The 12,359-nt window shown below is 42.8% G+C and overlaps 1 protein-coding gene across 1 annotated transcript in view; it reads right to left on the reverse strand.

Moving 5' to 3' along the window:
• The window catches only part of LOC124004712 (lamin-A-like), a 27,655-nt gene extending 19,566 nt beyond the window's left edge, over positions 1-8,089 (reverse strand). Inside the window, exons 1-3 of the mRNA XM_046313427.1 lie at positions 7,910-8,089; positions 4,014-4,149; positions 1,642-2,030 (exon numbers count right to left, since the gene is read on the reverse strand). Coding sequence (XP_046169383.1) covers positions 1,642-1,994 — 353 coding nt within the window. The 5' untranslated portion in view covers positions 1,995-2,030; positions 4,014-4,149; positions 7,910-8,089. The remainder of the gene's footprint in view (positions 1-1,641; positions 2,031-4,013; positions 4,150-7,909) is intronic.
• Between the last annotated feature and the right edge of the window lie 4,270 nt (positions 8,090-12,359).

Raw genomic sequence — 12,359 nt, forward strand, 5'->3', positions numbered from 1 at the left:
CCTCACGTCTCTGTACAGACGCTGTTGCTTCAACATTGCAATTGCACAGTGTTGAAACTCACTGAGGCATGTCAATGAGAAGCTGTTGAAGAACGTGTTTGCAGTTGAAAATATTCCTATTGTCTGTTTGCTACTCCCTTTGGAGGGAAGGCCCATGCATAAACAAGGGTGCGTTAAAGAAACAAAGTAAAAAGAGTAAAATAACGAGTAAATACAACTAATTCTTTCAACAGTCTTTCATTTCCTCAGACGCACTCCAACCCGATTTGCACTTTGCCAAGACTTTCAAACATTCCTGTGGAGTCATTGCAGGCTGTTGCCTGCTAGTAGGAGAGAGTTGTGCCATTTTCTGTCTGTGGACACATTTACCGACTGAACTCTGGTAGACAGATCCCTTTAACATTCTCCCCAAGGTCTAAGCCTAACCTATCCAGCCAGTTCAGATTGCTCAGTTGGTTGGAGAATGATGCTTACAACACCGGAGTTTGGATTAAAGCATGTTTTATCTTAACCTGGAAACCCACTTACAGGATTTGATTGAAAAGTGTTGTGTAACAACACATTGCATGCATGGGATAGTGGGAGTGTTAACTTACGAGTGTAATGACACAGTAAAGTGAAAAGGAGCGATCTGTTTGTCAGGGGCGTGGCCCCGTGGCTGGGCCCTTTGTAATGACATTGTGGGAGAATACAATATTCCTACACAACCTGCTGCAAACCACCAGGAATGTACTCAACTAATGTCTGGCATGTCGTTCTCCACACCTCTGTCTAAAGGATTTTAGAAGTCAGAGTTTAACTAATAGGTGGTGTGCATTCTGGTGCAAAATGGATGTTGCATCACCCAGATGTGGATTAGAAGCACTAGCACTCACACCCTCAGCGGCAAACTGCCTTGGAATTAAAGGTTGCAATGGGTTAAATTCAATTATTTATTACTAAAGGCTTATCTGATCAATGCTCTGACAAATGTGTCAGCATACTAGGTATCCAGTCCAGGGTGAAAATGGTTCCAGGGTGAAAATGGTTTCAGGGCTGGTGTGCTTATGGTTTGGAAGAGAGAGCAAAACCTGCTGTAGTAGTGGAAATCTACTTCACTGAGAATGACCGTAGTGAAGGACTGGAGTAAGAGCAGACCTGCACTGGTTGATGAGTCAGAGCCACTACAGGGAAATAACACCACCACAAATGATGTGTAATGAAATGAGATGGTGTCTCATACTCTGGTTTGAATATGCCCCTGCCTATCATGTAGGAGGTTGTAAGCAGGTAAATTTGTGTCAGTGAGATTACATGCTGAAGCACAATCACTTTCATATTAAGGCTAAATTAATTAGTCCCTTGGCCAAAACCCAACATGTCCTGCAGCCAGAAACGTACAACAGGGAGCATGGCAATAGACTAACTTTATGACACCACATTCAGATACAGGATTACCCATAAACCTCCTGCCTTTCTGTCCCCATCCCAGCGTTTCCCCTAATAATACTCATGCCACCCAATCTTCTCAAGGTCTCTTGCCCCCCCACCTAGAACATTTGGCCTCAATTCAATTGAACATTTTGGTGTTTGCAGCCTTTGCATGCTGTCTACGGAAAAAATGACCTATAGGGGAAACCCTGTCAACCCAATGTGTCCTACCTGACTTTGAGCTCCTTGTACTCCTCCTTGACTTTGCCTAGCTCCAGCTGCAGTCGGGCGCGCTCCTTGGCCACCGAGTCGAGGGTCTTTCGGGCATCGGCAAGCTCCGTTTCATAGGCCGCCTTCATGCCAGTCACCTCACGGCTGATCTCGGTGTCGGACTCAGTGATGCGCATCCGCAGCCCAGCATTCTCTATCTCCAGCGAGCGCACCTTGTCGATGTAGACGGCCAGCCGGTCGTTGAGGTTGCACAGGTCGTCCTTCTCCTGCAGGCGGGAAATGCGAGTTGGGGTGAGCTGGGTGGTGGCTCCGCCGCGGCTGGTTCGTTTCTGACCTGTTTCCATAGTGGACATCCAGTAAGTGGTTCAGGTGGTTGGCTGAGAGACAGGCTGTGGAGGGAAGGATTCATTCATTAATATCAGATAGAGCAAATGTTAGAACAAGTATAGCGAAAGAATGATGGCACCATGTGACTTTACATGTGCCCAAATAGAAAATAGTAAAGGAAGTGGGGGGGGGGGGGGCTTAGGCGTGTAACAGCTATGCATCTCTCTCACTATTATAAGCCTTATTAAAATGCTGTTTGGGTGGTTAAGCAACTTTGACTCTCTCCTGAGCAAGTCAAATGACAACCGTCTGGCGTCTACACAGTGAACAGGCAACTACGATAATATACAAAATATGTATTCAAGAACTACAGAAGCATACAAAACAATGGACAAACATTATACAAGTAAAGAATAGCTGCATCATCTCCTTTGTCGGCCAACTGCTTGTTGAGACAGAGTGAAGTATTAACAGCCTGCTAATTATGCCAGAGTTATTCATTCTGAGAAATCTGTCCAATGGTTGTCTCCCTCCACTTACATTCGGCTTGCCTAAACCTCAGTCATTATAACACGGCCTTGACTCACTACATAAATAAAACACAGCAGGATGCCCTGATTAGGAGATGAAGAACCACTTTCTCAATGTTTAGACGGGCAGAGGCAGCAGTGAAATGACTGTCAGAAAGTACTGGATAAAAGGCTTTCGAAGCCCAAAAGAAACTAGCTGAGATTCCACTCTGGAACTTTGATATGCCAGTTGAGTATATTATGTTTCCACAATATATTGACAATTAGCCATTTAAAAAATAATATTTTCTATATCCATAAATTCGTGTAGAAAAATCATGTTGAAATCTAAATACTACAGAGCAAGCTGTGACACTTCATATGCCACCAATTTGTGCTTTGTAGCATCTACAGATGAAACATTGAGGTCTTTTAGGAGGCCTTGGTAAGCCCAAAATGTCATAAATATGCCACCTTTGATTATTTCTCAATTATGCTTTTAGATACAAATTTCAAATATACACTGAATGTACCAAACATTAGGAACACCTTCCTAATATTGAGTTGCAACCCCTTTTGTCCTCAGAACAGCCTCAATTCGTCAGGGCATGGACTCTACAAGGTGTTAAATGTTCCACAGAGATGCTGGCCCCTGGCGACTCCAATGCTTCCCACAGTTGTGTGAAGTTAGCTGGATGTCCTTTGGGTGGTGGGCCGTTCTTGATACACTTAGAAAAGTTGAGCGTGAAAAGCCCAGCAGCTTTGCAGTTTGACACACTCAAACCGGTGTGCCTGGCACCTACTACCATACCCTGTTCAAAGGAACTTAAATATTTTGTCTTGCCCATTCAATTGTCTTGAGGCTTAAAAATCCTTCTAACTAGTCTACTCCCCTTCAACTACACTGCTTGAAGTGGATTTAACATGTGACATCAATAAGGGATCATAGCTTCACCTGGTCAGTCTGTCATGGAAAGAGCAGGTGTTCCTAATGTTTTGTAAACTCCGTGTGCGTCAACAACCCTTCTTCCAAAGGACTAATTGTATGGATTACATTTTGTGAAAATCCCCAAAATCATGGTCTTTTTAGACTGGGTTTCGTGAGGAATCACTCAATAATGGATAGATGACATCTATTTCATTACTTGTGCAATAAAACAGTACATATGATAAATAAGTAACTGATAAATGTGAACATGTTAACACTCCATATAATGTATGTGTCAAGCCCTTTCCATAGATAACAAGGTACTTTTGGAAAGAGTAACTACTACATTACTTTCCCCAATAACCATACATTAAAGTAACTTACACTGAATTACATATACTTTAAAAGGTCACATCCGAGTTGTTATCCCACGCCCTTAACTGGTCAACAACGAAAGTGAAATTTGAATTAAATGAAATTTGAACTGTACACTGTAGCCGTCAAGATCAAAGTACAAGCAGGAACCTACTCTCACATCTCTGTTAGTGTGGGCTGACATTCACACAGTCAGTCAAAGTGCAACCAGAGCCAAAACGTCTTTATCTTACCTTAGTGGGTGTGTGAGGTTGTGAGTGGAAGCCTCCTGGTGGAGCAGTGTGTGTGTCTGCACAGCCGGACCTCTGTGGAAGTTCAGCTGCCGCTGTGTGTTGTAGATAGGTGTTCTTCTCTGGGTCTGGGGTGCCCCTGTGGAGTATAGGGAGGAGGATCAGTGCTGTCTGTGTGCCTTTGGCTCACGCTCTGGAATGGCTGTGTCACAGTCTCTCCCTGCACATGTATCGCTGAAGAGAGAAAGACAGCGGGAAGGAGGGAGAGATAGGGACAGGGAGGAGCCAAGCTGGACTAGTACAGACAGAGCCCACACACAGCACAGCAACTACTCAGCTCCCTGGTGTCTCGATCTTACTCTCTTTTCCTTTCTCTTTCATTCACAGTGGGCTCACAGACACAGTGATCGCAACTGCTTGCACGTGTGGCCTGTCAGTGAAAGCTCCACTTTCAAGTGCAAACAGAGAGAGAAACATGGTTGGATGGAAAATCAGTCCTTATCCATTCTTTAACTGTACGGAGCTGTACAAATTAGTCTAGTCTGTAATTGCAAATTATCACCTTACTGTCAGCTCACAAATAAAGATTGCGCTTGCACCATTTAAAAAAAATCAAAAGACCAAAAATCCCAAAGAAAAGTCTGTGTTACTCCTATATTTCCAATGAAGGGTACAGCACAGTACACCAATACAGTAATTCCCATGGGTCATCTTCAAGCTCCCAGGTCACTTTATCATCTCTGCTGGAAGATGGATCTTGTATTTATTGCCTCGGGGTGGAGTTAATGAAAGAACAGGTCCAATCAAGTCCAATGTAAGGAGAGGATGGTTATTCTGGGGTGTGTGTGCGTGCATGCGTTGTGGATGGAGAGTGTGGGCATGGCATTGGACAGGCCCAGTGGCTATGGGAGTACCCTGGCGAGGCCCTAGCAGTGGAAAGGACCTGTAATTCTGTGTCCTTCTCTCGCTCTCTCTGAGTCACACATACCAGCACAAACAGCTCACTGTGGTCAGTGGTGCCCCCCTCTTATTTTACCCCTCCCTCTCTCCCATTTTGCCATCTCCCTCCCGCTCACTGTTCTTGCTCCTTAGGCATTCCCTTAACAAGTGGTGGAAAAAATACCTAATTGTCATACTTGAGTACTATTTAAATAGTAAAGTAAAGATACCCCCCCAAAAAACAACTTAAGTAGTACTTTAAAGTATTCTTATATAAGTACTTTACACCATTGCCCCTAACAAACAACAAGCTTGTTCCAAATGAAATATTTACCTCAAAAACTCTTATACTGGACATTGGACTATACTAACAAGCAGCAAATAGCCAACTCTTTGACTGGACTGCATCTGTGCCTGAACCATAAAGGACTAAACAAACCTAGTCATAAGAAGCCACTGGGTTTGCTTCAATTCATTTTGGTACACACACAAAGCACATAAGCCAAAGGATTTTATGGTTAACAATGGTAGGAACGGGACGATACCAGTATCACGATACTTATTAGTATTGTGGCAAGGAAATCAAACAAAGCGGATTTGACTTCTTTAGGAAAACAGCCCTAATTTTGGAAACAAACATTATGTCATCCAGAATCACATGTATTTATTTTCCAAACTATATTTTACATATATCAAGTTAAAGGACCAAAGACTTGTCTGCTTCGTGCTCTTATTTTTGCATTTGAAAAAAAAAATTATGATACCGGTATCCTCACAGCCGCAAACAATTAGAGATTGGACTTCATTTCAGGGTTTGGATGAAGGCAGTTGCTTGATGTAAAACCAACACACAAAGTGGGTCCGCTGAAACCCAGAGCCAGGAGTGAATGCTCCAACTCTCTGAGGCACTCCTCCAGTCAACAGGCAGGATGCAACTTTACGAGACATAACAGGAAACAAAAGGCAGGTTGACTCTGCAGTCAGCCCTTTCTTATTCATCCTCTTTCACTATTTCTTTCCATGCCCCTATAGCATTCCAAGAGGGCAGCAAAAAAACCAAGGCACTCTGTTGAGCAATTTTTTATTTTATTTATTTATTTTACAAATGAATGCTGTGGCACTACATACAAGAATGAGGGTTAAGAATTTTGCCCTGAACAATTAATGGAAGATGGGACTTGAAGGGTTTACAGGCAAGTATTCAGAACATCCCCTACAGTAACATTCCTGTTTCAAAACCAAAGAAACATAAAATGACTACCTTTCCTCATCTCGTTTCCTTCATGACCTCTCATTTAAGGGCTTGAGTAAATGCTGCAATACTTCTCATATCACAGCATAATCATACAGAGACTATCTTTGGCTGGGTATGGTACATTTACAGTTACTTTCATATCACAGTTGCTATGACCAGCAGGTATACTGTACTCACACCTGCTCTTGCTTTGTCCTGGTATCATTCTTAAAACGCTCTGTCAGACCCTGGCCACCGTGTCAACTCTTTCAACAAAATGAACAGCCTTTGCACTATGGAGAATACAGCATGAACAATGGGCTGTTAAGTCATCAAATCGTTAATAAGCCACCTGTACAGAATGCTGGGAAATCTACTGTACATGTTGTTCGTATCTTCTAAGGCCACAGTAAAACTGCAAATAGCAATCACATAGTATGGAATATTCACCCGAATCGTGATTACAGTATCATTTGATGCTACCCTTAACAGTAGTATCACTTGTTACATTTCTCACTGCAAGGCATATCCTGCATGGCATATCCTAGTCTATTTTATAATTCCACCTAAGTTTATTTTGTTAGCTTGAAAAATGAACAAACAGCTATAGAGAATAATTTTTTTGACATGCAGTTGAAACAGGTTGCTGTAGGCTGTTTGCTTTGGTGTAGCCCATCTATCTGCCTCAGTTTATTGAGTGTGAATTGTGAATGTACTATTGAGCAACCAAAGCTGCAAACATATCCATCTCGCAAACCTTTTTAATCAAATGTGGTTTTGTGACCCAGATCAATCTCTACAAAGTTTTTTTTAAATAACTTTTTAAATACACATTAGCCTACATTGTATTAAAGTTCAGTGTATGCTAGGGTGGCTTATACTGCATGGTGTAGGAATGGCTTTTGATGCATTGTCCGACTAGTATTAACTGTAAATCCTTTACCCTCAGGGGAAGAATGGCAGGCTTCACTTCAGATACTCTTCTGCTCCTGATTTAGAAAATGTATCAGCAGAGTACAATAGCATTGGCAGACGATGTGCTAACTTTGTCTTGTGCAGCATCCTCCCTTTGGGTGGGTCCAAAAGATACAGGACCACAAGGGACAAAGGATCAAGGCCCAAGGTCCCATTTAGCATAATTAGGAACATGATATGATGTGATTGTGAAGTGTCCCATAGGAACAGACAAAGAGGGTATAGGGCTCAAAAGGGAAAAGAGCTCCAATGTGCCCCCTCCTAACCACTTGTTTATAAAGCTGACTGAATATCTAGCCAGTGACTACTGCGGCTGATGATGATGAGCAGGTCCAAATATGGGTCGGGAATGTAATGTAATGTAATTCATCTCTCATCATTCCATTCGTTTGGATTTAACATGTTGGTAGGTAGTGCTGGATGTTTGAGACACACGTGTCCGCGCCCCTTCCTGCCTTCTGTTATCCATCCAGTCCAGACAATTATTCCTCCTTCAGTTAACACAGGCAGAAACAAAGGAATATAGGCGCCACCCACCGGCCAACTGTTAATGAGAACGAACGCTGACTGACGTGAAGTGCAGGAATTACATTTGAGGAAACATATTATAGAAAGAAACTTGACGGAACAATGCTGATTGAAAACAGCAAACCATTTCACCTGAAAATAAGTGGTAACCTATATATTTGCGGATAAACAAACTCACCTCAACAGACATATGGCCATATTGGCTTCTTTGATAAAAACTTACCAAAACCAGGTGGGGACTTTTTGGTTTGTTTACAGATTAAAGAAAGCCACTTCAAAATCCTACGCATTTGTCATCCGGATTGTTAAATTTAAGTAGCCTACAATTTGTTTGAAACACTGATGTAAACTACATGGCATATAATGTTACAGCCATCTGCAAATTTGATTAATTACATTCCTGCGCCCGCCAACGTCTTCTTCTTTGGTATCATGGCGATCGCTCATTTTGTTTGAGCATGCCGCCACCTACTGTGCGGTAGTGTGTTGTCAGTCAGGTTATATTAATTTTGTGACAAACATAAAAAAGGAACGGGGAAAGGGAAAAAAATGGCACCACTAACCGTACACCTAGATACAGGTGTATAGAACTGAGGAAGCTTTTTAATTTTGAGAATATATGGGAAAATAATGATTATAAATTCTTGAATCACTTACATTCAATTAACACAATAATTCCATAAAAAACGATAGAATGACAAACCAAATAGAGCCCCACTGTGCTGGTGTCATAATACCCATCGAATCTTGCTTTAAAAAGGGAAATAGTTCCAATCGTTTTTTCAGCGTAAATTTTTCCCATGGGGAATTTTAGAAACACTTCAAATAAGGGTTGTGTGTTGTGTAGGCTTACCCTGTTGTGAATTTTTGATAACCATGTAAATCTCTCTCAGACAAGGTGATATTTACCAATATTTTAAGCTCTATTTACTCTCATATGAAACAGGATGCACCATAGCCTCATAGTGAAGAGTCTGAATACTTATGTAAATCAGGTATTTTTAATACATTTGCGAAAACATTTTTTTTAAGTGTTTTCGCTTTGTCATTATGGGGTATTATTATGGGGTATTTTGTGTAGATTGATAAGAAAAACATTTTAACATCAATTTTAGAATAAGACTGTAACGTAACAAAATGTGGAAAAGGGGAAGGGGTACATCATGCAAGACTACAAAAAATGTACATGGTTATCAAATGGCTGAAAAACATCCCCACAGCATGATGCTGCCACCACCTTGCTTCACCGTAGGTATGGTGCCAGGTTCCCTCCAGACGTATTGCTTGACATTCAGGCCAAAGAATCTAGTTTCTCGTGTCTTGAGAGTCCTTTAGGTGCCTTTTGGCAAACTCTAAGCGGGCTGTCATGTGCCTTTTACTGAGGAGTGGCTTCTGTCTGGCCACTCTACCAAAAGGCCTGATTGGTGGAGTGATGCAGAGATGGTTGTCCTTCTGGAAGGTTCTCCCATCTCCACAGAGGAACTCTGGAGCTCTCTGACCAAGGCCCTTCTCCCACAATTGCTCAGTTTGGCCAGGCAGCCACCTCTAGGAAGATCCTTGGTGGTTCCAAACTTCTTCCATTTAAGAATGATGGAGGCCATTGTGTTCTTTGGGACCTTCAATGCTGCAGACATTGTTTGGTACCCTTCCCCAGATCTGTACCTTGACACAATCCTGTCTCGGAGCTCTACGGACAATTCCTTCAACCTCATGGCTTGGTTTTTGCTCTGACATGTGGGACCTTATATAGACAGGTGTGTGCCTTTCCAAATCATGTGAAATTCATTGAATTTACCACAGGTGTACTCCAATTAAGTTGTTGAAACATCTCAAGGATAATCAATGGAAACAGGATGCACCTGAGCTCAATTTTGAGTCTCATAGTAAAGGGTCTGAATACTTATGTAAATCAGGTATTTCTGTTTGTTATTTTTAATACATTTGCGAAAACTTTTTTTTAAAACTGTTTTCGCTCTGACATTATGGGGTATTCCGTGTAGATTGATTAGAAAACATATTTTAAATCCATTTTAGAATAAGGCTGTAATGTAACAACATATGGGAAAAGGGAAGGGGTCTGAATACTTTCTGAATGCGCTGTAAATATGTAGGCTACAGCAGCCTAGAGGTAGGTAGTATAAATTATGGTTTCTTCCCTGTCTTCTCTCTGGCGTTGGTGAGAATGATGAATAACCTTAGGCTACATGTGTGCACTGCGAAGGCCCGTTGGAGGCTTGAAAACCTTGGCCAATCAGAACGTTGAAAAAAAAATGAAATTCACCTTGATGTTCATACAACTCCACGACCCCCTCTTGCGCAGTGGAACCCAGAACAACCTGGTTACGGCGACACCATTCTGCTGAGGACACCTGATGATTAAATATATGCAAATACATTCTATGAATTGATAGTTCACCTCTGTTTTCTTTTATTCTATAATAGGGTATATTGTAACCATGTGTTCAAGCTAATTAAATCAAAGTTCATTTAGCGCTGTCCTTTTAGAACTACCAAGGGCGCTCCAATTGTTTAAAATAACACTCATGGCGATCTGTTGGCTATATTTAATAGTCCTACTCATCACTTATTATATTATTACAAGTGGAAGATTATCACTTCTCACAATGGTGCTCATTTAGTAAAGTTAGTTCAAAGCTGAATCAATGTCTCACAAGATCACGACAGAACCGAATATAACAGCATAGCATGTCTACCGTTGCAACAATAACACCTGCTAATTTCTAACTAGATTTTTAGGATGGTTAGCTAAAGCTGAATAGTATAACAACAAAATATCTCAAAAGACAAACCTCAACAGAGCCACAAGGAAGAATATATGCTTTCATTGAAACAAAATACAAGAAAGGCTTGATGACACCATCTGCTCTAATTCGCTCACAAAACAGTAATTCAAGAAGATCGAAATGCATAGGCTATTCCCATGAAACTGATAGAGATCAATCAAATGATTGACGTGCAGATGCAGTTTCACTAGTAAAATGTGAAGAATAATCATCTAACTGATCCTACACCAGGCCAATGGCCCAGGAGGACGGGACTCTTACGTTCAACAAACCTTGCAACTCTTCTGCAGTAAAACCTTGTGCACCCAATGACTTCTCTGTAGGTGCCGCCACATCATCTATTTTCTGCGATTTATGTTCCATTTCTACGGTATAGTTGATAACCATGGCAATGAACTCTAAGAACCAAACCTTACTGAAGCACAAATTCATATCACTCTGTATTGACCCTAGGCCTACTTCTCACCCTAGACCTATCCCCTTCTCTTTTCACTGTCTCAGCATACAGCGCTTTCTGTTCTACTCTAACCCTGGCAACCTCAACCTGTCTCTCTCGCACCGGGTACCTCTGATCCCTAGCAACATGGGCACCCGGACAATTGGCACACACAGTTTTTTACACCGATACTACACATTCCTTTGTCCCATGCCCTCCTACACACTTCTCACATCTTGGATTCTCCCTCCTACACACTGCTGCAACATGATCATAAGCTTGGCATCTCTAACACCTTAATGTGTTCGGCACAAAAGCTCTCACTGGATAACTGCATATCTTTACATGACTTGACCAGGTCTGCTTCAAAACTCAAAAGGACAGACAATGTAATGTCTTCTCAGTTTCACCTCATTTGCCACAAGGACTGCGTCGCACCAAACGGCGGGCTTCACAGAAGCAGGGAACTTTCCATTTCAGTTGCCTAATCTCAACATTTAATGCCACTCCAGTCAAAGGTGCCCTGCTCCGGAGAGCAAAGCAAGTCAGAGGTCTTGTCCCTAGTCATTTGATGTGACGCGTCTGCTTCCTCTGAACGGAAGAGACACAGAAAGTTATCACAAGTCCACTTCGAGCTACCTTCTGTCATGCATGCTCCAGCTCCCCCACTCTGGCGCTCGAGGGCACCGGGCGGTCTGTCATTACGCACACCTGTCACCATCGTTACGCGCAACAGCGCTTCATGGGACTCACCTGGACTCTATTATTTATTGATTGCCTCCCCTATATGTCACTACCTCAGTTTCTTCCCCATGTCTGCATTAATGTCATTTTGTTTCCCCTTTCCAGCCGCTGTTTTTGTTTTGTTATATGTCCGTTTATCCATTTAATCTTCACTTCCTGTACTTGCTTCTTGTCTCCCAGTGTCTGTCCTCACAGAATGCAGACACCAATATTGGAAGAATCAGCAAGTTTTTTTTTCTTTTTTGTTGGGGTTTGGTGACGTCGGGTCCGGGTGCTGAAGGAACCTGGGGTGCTGAAGGAACCGGCGGTGCCTCAGCTGGCTCATCGGGCTACCTTGCCTTACCTGGCTCAAAAGGTTTTCTTGCCTCAGTTGGCTCAACAGGCTCCTATCCCAAGTCATGCCTCAGCTGGCTAGTCGGACTCCCACGCCTCAGCCGGCTCGTCAGGCTCCCATGCCTCACCCGGCTCGTAAGGCTGCCACGCCTCAGCCGGCTCGTCAGGCCCCCATGCCTCAGCTGGCTCGTCAGGCCCCCATGCCTCAGCTGGCCCTTCAGGCTCTCCCAAGTGGGATGCCGGGTGGCGCCCCTAGAGGGGGGTGTACTGTAACGCCTGCTCCCGCTCCCCCTCTCTGGCACTCGAGTGCGCCATGTGGCCCATCATTACACAGACCTGTCACCATCATTACGCGC

This window comes from Oncorhynchus gorbuscha, linkage group LG19 (assembly GCF_021184085.1).
Source record: "Oncorhynchus gorbuscha isolate QuinsamMale2020 ecotype Even-year linkage group LG19, OgorEven_v1.0, whole genome shotgun sequence".
Classification (NCBI taxonomy): Eukaryota; Metazoa; Chordata; class Actinopteri; order Salmoniformes; family Salmonidae; genus Oncorhynchus; species Oncorhynchus gorbuscha.